Source organism: Notolepis coatsorum, assembly GCF_963971535.1.
Source record: "Notolepis coatsorum genome assembly, chromosome: 12".
Lineage (NCBI taxonomy): Eukaryota > Metazoa > Chordata > Actinopteri > Aulopiformes > Paralepididae > Notolepis > Notolepis coatsorum.
Genome location: NC_140176.1, coordinates 73,208,058 through 73,228,546, shown reverse-complemented (window position 1 = coordinate 73,228,546; position 20,489 = coordinate 73,208,058). Strand labels below are relative to the sequence as shown.

The 20,489-nt window shown below is 42.4% G+C and overlaps 1 protein-coding gene across 1 annotated transcript in view; it reads right to left on the bottom strand.

The window, feature by feature from the left end:
- LOC311237910 (retinal-specific phospholipid-transporting ATPase ABCA4-like) overlaps nt 1–20,489 on the bottom strand; it is a gene marked incomplete at its 5' end in the record, with an annotated part of 151,299 nt that overhangs the window by 115,782 nt on the left and 15,028 nt on the right. The window contains 3 exon segments of the mRNA XM_084325884.1: nt 3,986–4,125; nt 5,625–5,859; nt 11,698–11,787. Of these exon segments, the coding sequence (XP_084182010.1) occupies nt 3,986–4,125; nt 5,625–5,859; nt 11,698–11,787 (465 nt within the window).

Genomic DNA, 20,489 nt, shown 5'->3' with positions numbered 1-20,489 from the left:
GTGAATAGTGCTGCTATCATAATTCTCATTTACAACCATTATCAACCGTTGTCTTTTATTTTTTGTAAAATTGTATCTTGTGATTTCACAATCAAAATGCCTTGTTCCCCCTTCAAATATGTCTGAGAAATCCAACAAGTAATCTAAGTATATTTAGATATAATACTAATGATATTTGCTTCCATACTAATAAGAAAATAATAAGATCATATTCCTTAGTAATCCAACCAAACCTTTTCCATCTAATTACCAGAGGTGGGACCAAGTCATTGTCCCAAGTAAGTCTCTGTACACTCAAATCCCAAATCAAGTCCCAAGTAAGTCTCTGTACACTCAAATCCCAAATCAAGTCCCAAGTAAGTCTCTGTACACTCAAATACCAAATCAAGTCCCAAGTAAGTCTCAGTACATTCAAATACCAAATCAAGTCCCAAGTAAGTCTCAGTACACTCAAATCCCAAATCAAGTCCCAAGAAAGTCTCAGTACATTAAAATACCAAATCAAGTACCAAGCCAAGGCAAGTCTAAAGCAAGTGACAAGTATGAAACTTTGGGTTTCATAATTCATTCTTTACAAATGTAATGCAATTTCAAAATGTTAAAGTCAACAGAGTAATAGTTAGTAGTATATTAAATGTTGAAGCCAACAGAGTAATAGTCAGTAGTATATTCCATTTCTACACTGACACACAACGTCATTCTCTGCTCGTATAACTTGATTGTCGGCCGAATTGGTCCAAAGTAGATCTGTAATGAGGGAAATTAAGTTGATTAGCTTTACACTTTTATGGCATAATCTTTTAACATTTTGGGTATCAAGTCTTTCAAGTCATACGGCTCAAGTCCTAAGATACCCATGTACATGTCAAAATACTTCCCAAAGGTCAGTGAATACCACGACCACAACACCAGAGGGAGCTCCACAAATCATGTTAAACCCAGATTCGGCTCAAACAAGGGACTAAACACGTTTCGCAATTATGCCACATCAATGTGGAACGCCCTACCCAAAGCTGTAAAGGAATGTGAATCACTACCCACTTTCAAAACCACTCTCAAAGAACACCTACGGGAGACTGCAATTTGAAACTGGCCCCTGTAAATGTCCTAAACCAACCCCCTCCAATGTACAGTAAATTACCTAACCCAAGAATACACAAGACCCTCCTCTTGGAACCAAGTATGGTTTCGTCGATATTCCAATGTACAGTTTTGCTTGTACAGTTGTACAGTTTCCCCCACCCGCCTACCCAACCCCCCCCCCCCACCCACCCAACCACCTCCAATGTACAGTCCCCCCACCCCCCGACCCCCCCTCCACCCCACCTACCCAACCTCCTCCAATGTACAGTTTCTTCGTCAAATGTATATACTCTCTTTTTTAGACTCCTTTTTGTATCACAAACAGTACTGTATTTGTAAATCCGGTATGTTATAAATGTATAGATGTAGCAGTCTATCTGTATGTCATGTATGTCATATATGTTATGATGAATTGAAAATGGGGGACCCTGATGTAAACAAGACGAAAGTCTTTCTCTGGTCTGCATCCCCTTAACAATTGTGTGTATTGAGCTGTACTGTATTGTACCCATTCTGCAATATGTTAATACAATTTTCAATCAATCAATCAATCTAAGTCAAGTTGAGTTGCAAGTCTTTTATGGTTTTTCAATGGAGAGTCTGTCTGTTTACTGGGGGCTGACATCTTGATTAGAATGTAACATTTGTTATTTTCACAAGTCACATTTGATTCATCATGGATACAAAATAAATGGTATTAATTTTGTACATTTATTAACAAATACTATTTTTTTACCTGATTAGAATTTTAAATGCAGGACTTTCAGCAGAGTAATACTACAGTATACAGGAGTATTTCTTATGACTTTCAGCAGAGTAATACTACAGTATACAGGAGTATTTCTTATGACTTTCAGCAGAGTAATACTACAGTATACAGGAGTATTTCTTATGACTTTCAGCAGAGTAATACTACAGTATACAGGAGTATTTCTTAAGACTTACAACAGAGTAATACTACAGTATACAGGAGTATTTCTTATGACTTTCAGCAGAGTAATACTACAGTATACAGGAGTATTTCTTATGACTTACAACAGAGTAATACAACACAGGAGTATGTGTTAGTCAGCAGTGCACCAGTAGCAGCACAATGCATTGTAAAGTTACAGTAGCTGCTCCTTTTGAAGAGACACGCGACTGAGCAGAGAGCACAGCAACCAAAGGGCCCCTCGGGGGGGGGGGGGGGGGGGGGGCATGTTTTTGGTATCGTAAAGAATTGGCTTAAACCCTTCGTCTCTCCCCCCTCAGTGCAATTACCATCCCATGTGAGGGAAGTGAAGAACAAAGAGGGCGCTAAGGGTCGACGAATAGGAAGCATGTGCGTGTGTGTGTGTGTGTGTGTGTGTGCGTGCGTGCGTGCGTGCGTGCGTGCGTGCGTGCGTGCGTGTGTGTGTGTGTGTGTGTGTGTGTGTGTGTGTGTGTGTGTGTGTGTGTGTGTGTGTGTATCGTTTATTTGTAAGCGCGTAACGCAATTTCAGTGGAAAAGCAACGTTGGCGGTAAATTACATCACAGTAGTGACATGTGAAGCAATACAGATGTGTCCTGCCATCATAACCGAGAAGTCGTCCGGCACTGGGTTACTTACCGCAAGCCGTCGTAAAGCCAAGTATTTCCCAAGTGGAATTACTTGAATGTAATACAAGTACCTCAAAGCATAAACGCAGTACCCAAGTACCTCAAAGCGTAAACGCAGTACCCAAGGGAAATGACTCAACACTCACTCAACAATGTCCTTGCAAATTGTTGGTATTGTACCCCAAAATAATTGTATTGTTTGTTTTATCTTGAGTTCCACTTCAATTCCTGTCGGCAGGTAGATCATCGCGCCCATACCCAGAACTATACAAAAAACTATAGTATTCCTTTGTTTTTTTTACCACATAAATGCTGTCATGATTCATAGTATTCCTGTGTTTTTCCCCCCCATACACACATATATATTTACCACAGATATACTGTAATGATTCACCACAGTGGAATGTTATAGACACTCATGGTGAATCACTATAATATTCCTGTGGTGTTTTCATAGTAGAAATACTACGTACATGGTTCACCGTAGTATTTATACAGTGATTCACCTTAGTATTTCAATATGTAGTATTTCTATAGTAATCGGCACGGATGAGAAAAGCACAGGCATAATTCATTTGTATGGGAAACGATGCCTGGTGTGTCTCTAGAAGGAGAAGACGAGGACGTCCTCGTGGGGGATGTTCAGCACTGGGAGACCACGCTGCTTCTTACAACGCAATGGAGGCCTTGCACAGAATGTTTGTGTAGTTCTTCTTTCTTCCAATATGGCTGCTGGTAACAATTGGTAACCACTTTTATAAGAAAATGCCTAGTTTCTGTGCAGCGGTAGAGTAGGTAAAACACTGGAAAAGCATGATATTACTGTCCAACTTGTTTACAAGATCCAGTAATAGGTTATGTTATGTACAAATTATTATGTTTTTATTGATATATGTAAGCGCATAGTAATCGTTGTTTTGCACATAGAAAACCTGTCTCTTCCACATGTACAAAACGGTTGCTATGTTACTGGTAGCTATGTTGGAAGACACAAACACTCTGTGCAAGGCCTCTATTTGTCTTCCAGTGGTATAGGAAGCCAATTTCGAACATGTCTATCACACTGACTCATACCTACTTTGTAATTCTAGGTGTAAAAGGATGTTCCAGCTAAGCCGATGCCCCACGGTGAGTGTTTGTTCCGTCACCACATGGCAGGATAATTATCGGTCTAGCATTAGATATATATGCCAGGATAATTGTACAATCTTACTCTGTCAACAGTCACTAATCAATCAGCAATTATACATTTGATGGTTAAGTCTAATCAGCCTTAATGCTACAAGGCTGGTGCTTCTGTAATCTATTCTGAATGGGACTTACGCTTCGAATGATCTCCCTGGCGGGGGGCGAGTCGGGGGCGTAGAGGATCTGTCCCATCAGCAGGGGCTTGATGGAGCTCCACACGATCCTCGTGATGGGATTGGACTCCAGTTCCTTCATTAGGTCGTTACAGAATGGAGCTGCGGGGAGAGACGCATGTCTTTCTTTATTATTTTTTTTGATTTATTTTTTAGCGTTTATCGCTTTTTGCTACTGGGCAGTCCAGTAGAGAGAGAGAGGAGGAACGGGAGACAGAGTGGGGGGAAGAGTGTGTGTGTGTGTGTGTGTGTGTGTGTGTGTGTGTGTGTGTGTGTGTGTGTGTGTGTGTGTGTGTGTGTGTGTGTGTGTGTGTGTGTGTGTGTGTGTGTGTGTGTGTGTGTGTGTGTGTGTGTGTGTGTGTGTGTGTGTGTGTGTGTGTGTGTGTGTGTGTGTGTGTGTGTGTGTGTGTGTGTGTGTGTGTGTGTGTGTGTGTGTGTGTGTGTGTGTGTGTGTGTGTGTGTGTGTGTGTGTGTGTGTGTGTGTGTGTGTGTGTGTGTGTGTGTGTGTGTGTGTGTGTGTGTGTGTGTGTGTGTGTGTGTGTGTGTGTGTGTGTGTGTGTGTAGTGATTTAGGAGGACTGAATAAAGTTGCATTCATGAGAAGTGGGATCTGGGAGGTTTCTGACCTTTAAGTTGGAAAAATACCTCATAAATAGCAACTGAACTCAGACCTCAGAGTTAGAAAGTTAGATTTATCATGACATTTTTTAAGTCACATTAACATGCGGGCAGAAAAGTGGCCATTTTTGTTTTCGTTTTTGAGGACTGCTACCTTTTTTGCAAACTAAAATACTATACTTTATACTTATAGCACATACATAAGCCTGGTCTCTTTTGAAAGATAACATTCTGAAGTTATGATACAATAAAATTTCATAAGGTCCCTTCAGAAATTAGTGATTAGGAGTGATTTTGGTAAACTGTGTACAAAAGAAAAGCTCAGTTTTCTCATAGACTTCAATTAATTCAGCTGTTTTTCTCTTCCTGTTTTCTCCCGTAACTTTTCACCTAGATCCCTGATTCGTACATCCCCAAGTGGGGTATCATTGGAAAGCCACACTCATTGGCTACAACCCTGTCCAATCATTTTCGAGATTGCCAAATGATTGACGGAACTAGAGCCCCATGAGTCTGGAGTAGTATTTGTGCAATACTGTGTACTTTGCGCAAGCCTCAAATATCGGCATGTAACTCGAGAACCGCAGAACCGATTTTGTCACCTGAAAGGGCTATCGACAGGCAACAAATGTGGATTTAATTCTATATATATATATTGTATTAAGAAATATGCACACCCAAGCCACTAGAGGTCGCCAAAGTGCCGGTGGGCAAATCGTCCTCAAAAGGGCCCACATGTGGGCCCTTGCAGCTTAAGAGGATATTAACATGGTGGCATTTGTAGTCTCAATTTTAAATAGTTGAGTTTTGAATATGATATATGCTTTTAGCTTTTATAGCCTAAAACAGAAGATATACAACTGAGGGACAAACTAGAACAAACAAATGAATGCATATTAACATCAAATGTGGCAGAGGGGCAGCCATACTCAATTCAGTCCCACGTTACCGCCAACAAGGTTGATACAAATCTGGTCCACTCACTGGTGCTGTTGTCGTAGGTGTAGTGTCTGTGGCCCGTCATGCCGTCGATGCCCAGGAAGGCCTTGTAGTTGTTGTCCTCGTACCAGTTGAAGGAGGTGACCCTGGAGAAGGCCCCCTCACTGTACCCGCACACCAGGCTGGAGGCCACGGACATCAGCTGGCTGAAGGACGGGCTGTCCCGGAACAGAGGTCCCAGCACCTGCAGCAGCTCCCTGGAACTGTTCCTCTGGTACAGCTGTAGGTGTGGCCAGGTGTCGCACACAGGAAGTAGGGAGTTGAGATGACCAGAGCAGGGATTTTATGAATGGTAAGTCTCTAGACCCCCATTGCCCAGGACACTTCTTGATTTATTTTTAAAGGGCCAATTTGACGATTTTCATGCCATAAATCCATCTCTACAGACGTTGTGTTTTTTTTCCTTCAAATGTAGCCAAGAGTAAAGACCCTAACCCTGTCAAAACAGCAGTCAACGTGTATATTTTCAGCATTACGTTTGTTTACCAATGATTTTAACTGTTATTAGTGAAATATAAGATTATAGAAATCTCAGGGCATTGAGTCGGAAACCGGCGCATATTGACAGGAGGAAGTGGCGCAGCCAAAAGTGAGTGTAGTCTTTTGAAGGAAGAGACGCAGGGCTTTTGTTACCCAGCTCACGCCAGCCCCTGTCAATCATCTTGACTTCTGGATTAACTTTTTTATTTCTCTTATTTTTCAGGATTATCTCCCACAAACCTAAACGTTATTGCCATAAAACAGAACGCAGTTAGTATCTCTACCTTTCTGCGAACATCTAGCAAAAAACGGCGTTGCAATCTGATGAAATAGCAGAGAAATTTACATTATAAAAAGATTTCATTCACGGTTTGTGAATCATGCCTGGTGATACTAAATCCAGATTGAACTCTGCCATTGGAAAGGGGACACTGAAAACACCCAAGGGGATGTTCTGTGTATACAGATATATGTTCTGATTCCTATAGCTGAAAACAATACCATATAATAAAAACACATTTGAATTGGGGGCACCGTACCAAAAAGCGATGCTGTTTTATTTTGCACATAAACTCTTAGTGTGATGGGTTTGAATATGGCCACCAGTGACATTTAATCCTTGTGTTGTGTTAATTACAGCTCCATGAAATGCTGTAGATGCAAAAATAGCAATACCTTGTCTTTTAGGGACTGCTGTTACCTTATCATCAAGGACGTGGCAACTAGGGGTGCGGCAGGGGCTGCAGCACCCCCTGCTGGCGGGGAGTGTAACTGCAACTGCAAGGTTGTTTTGGCTTTTATTATTCCATTGTAACCGAGGCTAGGCTACTCGGAGCGGCACTGCAGATTTACCCTATACTCTTGGAATTCATTGCCAGATCGCCATAGGGGCGCTGTCTCGATAATGCAGTGTTATTAACAGCGTGTAGCCGACGCATGAACCGGTTGGGATTCGAATAGACGCGGCCTGGAAGCGTCAACGCGGAACTGGAAATCCGTTGGTAAAAAAAATAGACTCAGCCTGGAAGTTTTGGGACGCTGAATTCGCAGTAAAGGAATATATATCTGCGGTTTCCCTGGCGTGAACAAGCCAGCAGAACTATCCGAGCCCCCGGGAGGGTGGTCGAAGACCTTTTCCATGTCGGCGATCATGTATGCGGGGAACGAATTGCAGAGGGAGGTCGCAACAGTTGGGGTAAGCTGGGCTGTGATGTTACATGTTTGTCTCGCACGAGAGCAGAGCTGAGCGTGATTGATTGATTGATTGATTGAAAAGTTTATTAACAGATTGCAGAATGGGTACAGTACAGTACATCTCAATACATACAATTGTTAAGGGGATGCAGACCAGAGAAAGACTTTCGTCTTGTTTCCACCAGGGTCCCCCATTTTCAATTCATCATAACATATATGACATACATGACATACAGATAGACAGTACTGCTACATCTATACATTTATGACATATCAGATTTGCAAATACAGTACTGTTTGTGATACAAAAGTGTCCAGAAAAGGAGTGTATATACATTTGGCGTAGAAACTGTACATTGGAGGAGGTTGGTGGGGTGGGGTTGGGTGGGTTGGGTGAGGGCTGTACATTGGAGGTGGGGGGGGGGGGGGGGGGTTGGGTAGGGGACACACACACATTTTACACTGTACATTGGAATGTTGACAAAGCCTTACTTGGTCATTTACTGTACAACTAGGTTAGGACATTTGTAGGGGCCAGTTTCGAATTGCATGTGAGAGCGCGGTCTCTAGTGAACGAGAGTGTTGGTTTACCAGAGTGGTAAACCTATGACGTTATTATTATATCACTTATCTCAGCACCCCCTCATAACACGTTTCAGACCCTGTTGAACGCTCTGACTCAATAGTACCCATCTGCAGAACGTCAGCCTCAGCACTCTCAGGCCCCACGCTAAATGTGATTTGACCAAAGCAGAGTATACACACAGACAGTGGAGCTGTTTGCAGATAGCGAGCATTTTGACTTGTTGTGTGGTGGCGATGTCTCGCAGACAATACAACTACAAGTATAATTATACAATATATATATTTTATAAAAAAAAAAAAGTATATAAAATTAAAAAAAAAGTTTATCAAAAACGATCAATATCTCAGCATCCCCACTTCCCGCGGACTTCCTGCGGCCCTGCTTATCATTGAGCTGTAATTAACACAACACAATGATTCAGTTTCCCTGATGACATCACAAGTGGCCATATTCAAACTAATTCACTCTCAATAATTGTAAAATGAAATGAATGCGTGCAAAACTGTATAGAGTTTTTGGATGTGTGTGAGATTGTGTTTTCAAAATAAATCAACATTGTTTTTTGGTGAAGTGCCCGTTTAATTTGGGTGATGTTTTCCCTTTAATAGGATAACATGAAATAGAACAAATGGTAAATAGTCAATTGTGCATTTATATAGCACTTTTATCCACGGACCTCTGTGTTACCATAGGAAATCATTCTGAAATCCCAAAAGTGCAATACCAGCCGCATCCTGCTAGGTGACAGTAGTGCCCACCCTTTGAAACCTTATTTCACACTCTGTGTTACATTGTATATGGTCCGGGCGCAGTTTTTATACCATGCCAAGTGAATCGCTTCATTTGATCACTTCGAAACGTGTTCAGCACACTTGAGGCATATCCTGTGCCACTTCGTGTCAGGGACCCGATCGACGTCAATACTGGAAATCGCGATCAGACAATTGGAATATTCTTTTTGGGATACCTCCTAGTAAAGGTAAGGACTATATGACATCAATTCCACCTTGATCCTACAATGTTTTCATATCGATCCGGCCGATCAACGTATGTAGTATTCAAAACGAATGCCGTTACTGGCGATCAAAGCATCAAAAAACGACCCCCCCCCCCCCACCTTCCATGCATTCATGATGAAACATAATACCTATTACATACCTTTGCATTGGAAATAGTAGCGTGTACAGGCGAGCAATGCCAACGCTATTAGCAGAATTCACGTATTGCTCCATAACACAGTTACCAGGAATTAGACAGGATCACTCTGAAACTATACAATATTCACCACGGTATAACACGTGAACGCATACATGAAAATGTTTATTCTTTTTCACATGTTGAACAATGGACAGTTGATGTCAAATGAGCCATAGTATTGTCTCCATATATAATATAGAATATAGATATAGCCCTGCAAACACTGCAACGCACAGTGCAAATCCATATACTTTACAGCGCTGGCACACTAAGGCTGCGGTTAGACTGACTGATGTTTTCGTTTCGTTTTGAAGATGAGTTTCGCTTTTCCAGGTCGCAACGTAGGGGCAGCCGAGTTTAGACATTCGTTTTGCAACCTGAGCACAGTGATGTAGTACAATGCCAAAACAGTAGGTGGCAGTAGGTGGCGAACATGAAGGCAATTTTCAACCAATCAGAACTTGAATGAGGACACTCCACATCCTGTTCAAAATCTCAAAAGCCACCATCTTTAAATGCCTCCGCGAGCCATTTTAGCCAATGAAGCATTATTTTTCAGCAAGAAATAAAGTGCAATAAACAAAAACGGATACATTCACTGTGTGTTCTGCCTCATTTGTTGATGATTTGTTGATGAAACAAAACTAACATCAACACAAGTGACCACCAAGAGCGGATAGTTTAGTCTCAAAAAATATCGCAGATGTTGTTAGCTACATGCTAACGTGAATGGAATATGCCATTATAACAGTATAGCATTGTATAGCAGCTAACGTTAGCTCACGTCAGTTAGCCAGCCAGCACCAAACTGATATCAGGAGCTATCAGTAGCTAGATAACATTAGAGACAACGCCTCGTGTATTAAACAAAGGTGAATAGATGACTGGGCCATTTTGTTTAATGCTTGTTAAGATTGAAAGAGGAGCTCTGAGCTAACAGGGTCTGATAGCTAACGTTAGCCAGCTGCTCAAGCAATCGTTAATGCTAGCAGAATGAATGGATGTAAACTTTATTTAACATATTGCAGAATGGGTACAATACGGCTCAATACAAACAATTGTTAAGGGAATGCAGACTGTTGTAGCTTGGACTGGGGTCCTTATAACAATAACTTGACAACACATGGTAGCTGCAGCTATAGCTCTGTTGTCACCGGACGTTGGTGAGGGCACGCAGATGTGGGTATCTACTGCGCATGGGCGTTGAGCAACAACGGCTCCGCGCAGATTACACGACACGTTGTCGGCGAGTTTTGGCGAGTATCCAAAACGGAAACACAATTTCAGCGTTTTCCGTAGGGCCAAAACGTTTCCTGCCAAAACGGCATTTCTATCTAACAGGGACAGCAAACATATTCAAAACGTATTCAAAACAAAAACAAAAACAGTCTGTGTAACCATGGCCTAAGTACAAAGATGGGAAAACAGCGTGGCAGTCAATGTGTTAAGTTATCAATAGCATGGGCTTCTAAAAACCCTAAACCACTCCCACAAATAGAAGGGGGGGGGGGGGGCAAAGTGGAATGTGGACAGTGCCTGGGTGTTGGCGTGGCGTCTGCTGTCAACCAGGGACAGAGAGAGGACCCATTGTCACACCAACAGGATGTCCCCTCACTGTCCCCCGGGTGTACCACACGTACACAAACACACACACACACACACACAACAGAAATATATTCAACAGCACGTACACACACAACAGAAATATATTCACCAGCAGTACAGACACAAACAACATATATTCACCATCACGTACACACACACACACACACACATACACACACACACACACACACACACACACACAATAGGAATATATTCAACAGCAGTACAGACACAAACAACATATATTCACCATCACGTACACACACACACACACACACACACACACACAACAGGAATATATTCACCAGCAGACAACCGACAACACACACACACACACACACACACAACAGGAATATATTCACCAGCAGACAACCGACAACACGTTTCACACACACACAAACGCACACTTTCTCTCTCATTCTCTCCCATGCTCACACCCACACACTCTCACTCAAAAGCACACCCACCGAAACACTCACACACACAAACACAAACTCACATGCACACACACACTCATTTACATTGACAGAGAGAGAGGGGGGGGGGGGGGGGGGGGGCGAGATAGGGAGATATAGCTCAAAAGAGAGGAAGAGGAAAAGCTACTGTAGAAAAAGAGAGGGGAGAGAGAGCCAGAGAGAGAGAGAGAGAGAGAGAGAGAGGGAGAGAGAGAGAGAGAGAATGTATCATCAGTGGGATCAAACTGCCCCTATTAATCTCTGTGTGAAGGCTTCAGTTTACACACACACACACACACACACACACACACACAGGCCTCCTGATGATGATCTATCTGTTTTCAGGACCCTTAACGGAGGGCCTGTGCTGGATTTAGCCCTTCCTTTATACGCACTACACAATATCCACAGTCGTCGTGTTTGCGTAGAAACGGGAGGAAGCGGCGGTTTCCTCCGAGGGATAAAAATACCAGGCACAGGTTGAACTTTCTGAACGCTGTGCCGAACTGTGACGGAGCGTATTGTGTGCCGCTGTACGTACCTCTTGCAGTTTTGCCGAGGCGGCAGAGAAAGCGCGGCCCCAGAAGTGAAGATCAATGCCGTCGGAGTGGTTGTCCAACACTCTGGGAAGCTGGACACACAAAGAAACACAAAATAATGTTATTGCTATTGATTTATTATTTAATACGTATTGTTATGGTTCAAAAGAAACACTTCAAGCCCCTCTGCCTGGACTTGAACTTGTTGAAGTGAAGTGAAAGAGTCACTTTATATTATTTATTATTCATTGTAGGCAACTATTATGTTACTGTTACTGTTACTCTTGTTACTGTTACTGTTACTGTTACTGACTATTGACTGGGCTCTGTGATATCTGTCTGACACACAGTAGATCCCGGACCGTATTGTATTCGTTATTCTATTTTAATTCTTATTTTTGTTCAATGTGAGCGACAGACAGACAGACAGACAGACAGACAGACAGACAGACAGACAGACAGACAGACAGACAGACAGACAGACAGACAGACAGACAGACAGACAGACAGACAGACAGACATGAAGATATAAAGATAGATTGACTGAAATCTGTTTGTCTGAAAAAGCGTAAAATAGGTAATGCCCCACATGACATAAACATAATTTTTGTAGCAGACAACAACACCTTACTGTAAATTGTACCTAAATTGTACCTCATCCCATTTCTGCTTTGCACTATATAGTATTGTATATTAGTACATTGCATAGTATATTGTATATTGTATGGTAACTCAGTTACTTCTATTCTGCATCGAACATTGTACATATGTCTATACTGAACACTGTGACCTCTATTTTTACTTCTATTTTACATGCTATACTATTTTATTTCATACTTATCTTGTCTAGCACAGTCTCTGGAGCGTAACAGTAAGAAGCATTTTGTATAAAAGTATTCTGTACTTCTGTATGACAACTATTAAAGAAACTTGAACTTGAAACTAACTGAAACATTTGTGAATCATTCACTTTGTTCCTCCACAGCGGAGCCCTAAATCTGCTGAGCAGAGAGCTCTGTGTGTCCAGCTCGTCACGTGGGACGTTACAGTAGCCCATCTCCAAGGACTGGACTGGTTCCAAACAGGGATCTTCCAGCAGGCTCACAACACAATAGGCTAAAGGTCCAGGAAGCGGTGTGCAGCCAAGACACTGACCAGCCAGAGAACACATCCTTCCTGTCAGACATTCCTCCTTATCTCCTAAGATCTGAGAATCTTTCAGACGAGAGACAGTGTGTATTAGAGCCTGACCGATATATTGGTCAGCTGATATTGGCTTATCATAGGTTACAGTGTTAATATTAAAGATACAGTTCCTAACACACAGTTGCAATCAAGATGGGAATTAATGCAATTGAACACTATGACTTAATAAGTAATCGAACATATTGCTGCAAGTTAAACCACCTGCTACAGTTGGAACTAGTGATGCCACAGGTATTTCCATGGATAGGTTATGGTAGTAATAATAATAATAATAATAATAATAATAATAATAATAATAATAATAATAATAATAATAATAATAATAATAATAATAATAATTGTATTTAATATTTTTGTCAGATTGCAGGCTGAAGAGACTAAAATTGTTGTCATTAAATATTATATCCTGAAGGGTTTTTATCCACACCTGAATAAAATAAATCTGAACTACCCTTTTACTGTTTGTCTGGCTAATGTTCTTACACACACGCACGCGCATGCACCACACACACACACACACACACACACACACACACACACACACACACACACACACACACACTGTCACACACACACACACACACACACACACACACACACACACACACACACACACACACACACACACACACACACACACACACAAATGTGTGGACACACACATACAGAAACGCACAGACACACTTGAATGTCTCATGGAGGCTAGCCAGATGCTTCGCTATGCAGTGTCAACATTAAGACCTCCTACTGTACACACTTGGCCAAATCTCCTGTCTCGCAGCCAAAAAGAGGAAGAGGAAGGGAGAGGGGCAGACAGAAGGATGTTGTGCCTACTGTCCTATTCTCACAGCCACACAGGAGTGTGTTTGTTTGTGTGTGTGTGTGTGTGTGTGTGTGTGTGTGTGTGTGTGTGTGTGTGTGCGTGTGCGTGTGCGTGTGCGTGTGCGTGTGCGTGTGTGTGTGTGTGTGTGTGTGTGTGTGTGTGTGTATGTGTGTGCTAACATACCAAATACACCGGACGTTGTTTTTGTTGACACCAGCCACAGGGAGGTGCTGGCCATAGAAGTAGGCTGTACCTTTGATCTGTACATGGACCAGGCCTTCCGGGACAAGTATATCAAATACCAACCACTGCTCAGTGTGATGGCTGACCTTGGGTATAGGTGTAGATATAGTGTACTTGTGTTCGGAAGTCTTGGCCATGTACACAAATGCACCATGACCGGTCTGAGAATTGCTGCAATGTCTAAAAGAAAAGCCAAACAAATTGCCAAATATTGCTCTGTCTCAGCTATTATTGGCAGCTTAGCCACGTGGAGAAGGAGGTGCTATGTGTACCCTTAAGTGTTCAGTGCTGCTTGGCCCGATACATTTGATTCCCTGTTTATGTAATATAATTTGTGGAACCAAATAAAATATTAAAATGTGTGTGTGTGTGTGTGTGTGTGTGTGTGTGTGTGTGTGTGTGTGTGTGTGTGTGTGTGTGTGTGTGTGTGTGTGTGTGTGTGTGTGTGTGTGTGTGTGTGTGTGTGTGTGTGTGTGTGTTTGTGTTTGTGTTTGTGTGTGTGTTTGTGTGTGTGTGTGTGTGTGGGTGAGAGGGGGTTAGTCTGGCCAGAGAGTCTCTTTCTGCTAAGCCTATTACTGAAACACGCCATGTCTCCTGATTGGCTGAAACTAATGTCTGTTTGTCAAAGCTCCCTCTACCGCTGACATCTATCATATGAGTTGAGTGGACCAGAGAGTGTTGAACGTATGAGGCAGGGAAGGGTTTGGGTTGTTTCACTCTCAATTATTTGCTCATGATTTATCGTCTCTACTAACACAATTGGCAGTGTCAGCGGGTGGGAAGCCGGTGGGGTATGTGTCCTGGTCGTTGTAAACTGCGACTCCTACTGGTCGGTCGGGCCGCCTGTTCAGCAGGGAGGGGATCTGGGGGAAATAGCGTGAACCTCTGCACGTGTTACGTTCCCCCAGTGAACCTCCTCGCTATCAGGTGAAAAAAAGCGGCTGGCGACTCCACATGTGGAGGAGGCATGTGGTAGTTCTACACCCCCCCCAGGCCGACAGTGGGGCAATGCGCGCAACGACCAGGAAGGGAATTGGCATAACGACTCAATTGGGATGGGTGAAAATACCGAAAAGCCACAAAATAATATATAGAATAATTCATTTTTTTTAAGACTAAACACCACTTTGCCAGAATGAAAAGGTGTTTACCTACATACTTTACATACTTTCTGTTATAACCATAATGAAAACCAGTGATATATTTAGTTCCTGAAAAGGGTAAAGACCCTGGTAAGTGTTAGAATTATCGTCCAATTTCTTTAATCTAAATGGAAGTGAAAATAATAAGTACTAGCAAACAGGTTAAACAAGGTAATTACATGTCTAATCCCTACCGACCAGTTGGGGTTCATTCAAGGCTGTACTGTAGCTCCTCGGAAAATAAAATACGTTTAATAAATATCATGTGGTAACTGAAGCCCAGTCCCCTGTAGCTGCTACTTCTCTTTCAGTATGGTTGAATGAGACTATTTATTACAAATTCTGAGAGTATTTGGCAACACCTTTATAAAGTCATGTCAGTTACTATATAAGTAGGCTGCAGTTTAAACAAATGGGCTCATTTCCCAATATTTTGCACTTGGGAGGGGGACAAGGCAGGGTTCGCCCGTTTCGCTATTATTATTCTCTTTAGCCATAGAGCTGATATCAGCCACCATTAGGGAGACTGACTTCCCAGGTGTCTCAACAGGGTGAGGGGGCATAAACTTGTGCTTTATGCGGATAATATATTATCATTTGTATCTGACCTAGGCCCCCCCCCAAGTTAAAATACCCCTCATTTATCAATTTTTCTCAGAAAGTATTCTATTTTCATACGTAAGCACAGAATTTAGAATGTGTGCACGCAAAAAAAAAACGGGACTTATCACACGTGCGTACACAGGTCCTACGCACACCTGTCTTGATAAATATGACTTTGATCCTACGTTTGAGCTCGTGCACTGGTTTAAGTATTTGCATACCAGAACCGCCCCGATTAACCATATACGGTAATGGAACACCCCCATGAAATGTGGAAAAGTGGACTAACCCGAGCGAACTCTGAGAGACTTCACTGAGAGCGAGATTGATCACAGAGGTCCAACCAACAAATTGAACGTATACAGCATTTCCCGTTGTGAACAATCTTATTTGGAAACATGACACACAGAATAATAGTATTTAGCGTTTTATTTTAAACAATATTTAATCGTATGATTATAGATATTTTTAGAGAATAAATAAATCCAATGAAGTTGCCAAGTTCACAGACAACTCTGCGCTCTAATGCCTATTATGTGCGCTCGTCATGAGCCTGTTCTGGTCAGAGTCATATGGCTTCAGTGGATAACTATGATCTGCATTTAAGTGAATATGAATGAGACTCCGGCCACTGGCACATTATCAGCCAAAATGCGCATCGCAGATTATCTGTACATTGACCAAGTGGAATCCCGTTCACATTACTGATTACTGATGGAGCAAACTCTGAGAGATTGTTCACAGAGGCGCTGCCGAACCAAGATATAATATGATGTGTATAATATAATGTGTGTAGAGGCATATGATACAATCTATTTTGTTGTTGGTATTAGGCAGCCTATATGAAGTACATATAATAGCAGCCAGCCCATAGCCTACATTATGCAACAGTAACTTGCGCATATAATAACACACAGCCCTGTGAAGCCTGCATACAGTAAACTAACTTGATCATTAATCTAGCTGTTAGACTTGTGTGACTGGGAGATTTGTGTGACTGGGAGACTTGTGTGACTGGGAGACTCGTGTGACTGGGAGACTTGTGTGTCTGGGAGACTTGTGTGACTGGGAGACTCGTGTGACTTGGAAACTTGTGTGACTGGGAGACTTGTGTGACTGGGAGACTTGTGTGTCTGGGAGACTTGTGTGACTGGGAGACTTGTGTGACTGGGAGACTCATGTGACTGGGAGACTCGTGTGACTTGTGTGTCTGGGAGACTTGTGTGACTGGGAGACTTGTGTGACTGGGAGACGTGGTAAATACACAGGTCACAACATGTTTACAGGACCGTTTGGGAGTTGTATTTTGATTGTATTTGGAGTATATTTCCTGACTGTAGTGAACTAGGCTAAATGTCTGCCCCACTTCCAGTGATGAAGCTAAGCCCAATGCATGCAGAGAGACGAAAAAGGTATGTATCTTCTTGTCTAACTCCAGGGAAGATGTTAAATAAGCTAATTTCCCAAAATGTTGGAGTTTTCCTTTAGTACATCATCAGCTATTAATTAGTCTATGGCCGGTAAGGTTTCATCATCATCATCATCATCATCATCATCATCATCATCATCATCATCAGGTGGCTTCTTCGTTCCGAAGGTTGCCTATCACTCTCCAACCCATTATGTCCCCACTTCTTCTCTCCAACTCCGTGACTCCGCCTCTCACTCCGCTCCAATCACAGACGTCGTCTATCTACCCAGCCTCTTCTTGGTCTTCCACTTCCTCTCTTTCCATCACCACCGTCTTGAACATCTCCCCGCTGGATCCTCTCAGCATGTGCCCGCACAACTCCATCTTTCTCTTTTTCAACCTCTCCAGCAGCTGTCTGTCTCTCAGCTTGCATACCCGCTCTTCTCAGTACTTCCTCATTCTTGATCTTATCCTTCCATGTTATCTTCAGCATCTTCCTCAGCGTCCACATTTCAAAAGAGTCTATCATCCTCTTTGCCTCTTCATTCAGCGTCCATGCCTCTGCTCCATATGAAAAGACTGATATAACATACGTTTCCAAAATCCTGGTCTTTGTTTTCCAATTTATGTTTACATCGTTAAAATGAATTGGGCGCCGCCCCAAACTCCTTTACCTCATCCGTTCTCTTCCACTGGATCGTACTTCAAATGGCTTGACAGAACATTTATCTGGAATGGTAAACAACCCAGATTACACCTTAGTAAATGACAAAGATCAGTTGATAGAGGAGGTTTGAGATTACGCAAGATGTTGTTTTACTAATATGCTTTTAATCTAAGACACCTGGCCCACTGGTTACTTCCTCCTGAGAGGACCCCATACTGTATTTTAGCACTGTACTGTATAGCAAGCTGTTCTTGCCCCATTGTCACCATTGCAAATCAACCCAATTGGTTAGAGATGCTAAAGCACATCCAATAATTGCTCACCTTAATTAAATTAATTTGGACTAAAGTGGCCCGGATCATGATGTTTAATCTGGATCCGTATCTAAATGTCTCCTCAAGCATTTGGCGGAACCAAAAATGTGCTTATCGGGAAATCACACTTCTGTTGGAAGGACTATTTGGAAAGCATTGCTTGAAGGCATTGCTACATAGGGGGGTCTATATAACAATGGTATATTGAAATGTGTACAATAATTATGTGTTCCCAGGTCTCACTTCTTCAGATATCTAGAACTTAGTGGGGATCTTTGAATCCAGTACATCAGCTCCCAAAGCTGCAGAGTTATTAGATAAAGTATTAATAAGCTATGGGAAAGGTCATGGGGCGCCTGTGTATTATTCCATATAACAGTAACTGAGAGCCTGGTTAATGGGGCCCTATTAGCTTTCAAGAAGACATGGGAAAGGGATATGGATTTGAAATGAGACGAGGAGGAGTGGGATACAATATGTAAGAACATTACATCAATGTCAAGGGATGCAAGGGTACGCCTCATTCACTGCTTCTACTGGACTCCCTCCAGACCTTTTAGACCTTTTAGGGTTAATGAACACGGCAAACTGCTGGCGATGCGAGTCCGAGGAAGGGCACCTAATGCACTTTTGATGGTCCTGTGACAATGTCTGAGAATTCTGGGCAAGGATACATGATTTTTCCAGGCTCATAAATGAAAACAAAAACAACTCAACGTTTCTGTTTGACACAGTTGCAAAACGTACTCAGAAACAACCAAGTGCCCTAAACCATGCGTTCTCGGCTAACGAATTCATGAAATTCTTTACCAAGAAAATTGACCTCATTAGAGATGAAATTGTTGCTTTACTCAACAATCAGAGTCCCTCCCAACCTGTGATGGGCCTTCCCCCTGACTTTGATTCCAGCCATACGCTATGCTGCCTTGAAAACGTCTCACTTAGTGGCGAATCCTTGTGGAAGCCAACGGAAGCCATGCCTCCCTATAAATTTCATATCAAATTATGAAATATAGTTTACATTCATTTTCATCTGTGCATCTGTGTTTTTTTTTTTTTTTTTTTTTTAATGTCTCCCTTTTCTCCTTCTCACTCCCTCTAACACACTGTCAGACTGTGCTCACTACTGCAGCTAGTATAGGAGAGAAGCAGTGGGTAGGTCTCTTTCTCCAGGCTTCCAGCATTATAGAGTGAGTCCAAACTCCAAATCCGATCCTAGCCAATCAGATTCGAGCTGACTGCCACTGGCCACACCCTAAAAGTTTAAAACGGAGCTGGGAGGAAGACGTTCAGCATAATATTCCACCTGGAGGCGGGGCAGGTGCCATATTTTCCCCTCTGCACTCTGAACATTGTATTAACCCGTAACTGTTCCCACGGGCCGAATATTGCCCCGATCCTCGCGAGATTAAATCCACGGGGACCTCTCGGCGTGCCGAAGCTTTTCCTAAATCACTTCCATCATCGAAAACGAGGGGAAAAGGTCGGCTCGCGACCCTGAAAATGTCGCGTGATTTTAAAAACGCTGTATTAAGTGAGCCTATTATGGGATCCACGCGAGCTTTCTATCGTGGAAACATCTGGGCGTCCCGCAACTTTTACTGATTCACATGTAGCCCCTAAAATGCTTAGAAAAGGAAAACAGAAAGCGTGGAATAAACTCGCCGAAACGGAAAAATTTCCCACGGGCGCGCCGTGATTCCGATCCGCGTGAAAATATTCACGGCCATAGAGGAGACCGTGGGACACCTTTTTGCAGCCGAATATGTGTCTCGAATTTGCTCCCACGCGGCGCGCAAAATCGCGCAAGGAAAAATCGGACCAAAAATTAACCAATGCTCCAGCAGTATTAATGACCCTGATGTAAACAAGACAAACGTCTTTCTCTGGTCTGCATCCCCTTATACAATTGTGTGTGAATGAATGAAAACTTTATTAACAGATTGCAGAATGGGTACAGTACAGTACAGCTCAATACATACAATTGTTAAGGGGATGCAGACCAGAGAAAGACTTTCGTCTTGTTTACATCAGGGTCCCCCATTTTCAATTCATCGTAAATGTGTATTGAGCCGTACTGTATTGTACCCATTCTGCAATCTGTTAAATAAATAAAAATAACGTTTGACTGGCCGCCGAGCCATACTGTAGTGTACATGGTGACTGCTTGACTTTAAAAAAAAAAAAAAAAAATTATTAATAAAAATATTGAATAATTTTTTTTTTAATAATTTTTTTTTGGCTTCCCCTGTTATTTTACCCACGCGACGCCACTGAGCACTAAGTCTTAGTGCCCTCTCTAAACTGGTTGGCGCGGCTAAACCCTCAACCTGTCTGTTTGACCCTCTTCCAGCAACTCTCATCAAAAAACTCTTCCCAACTCTA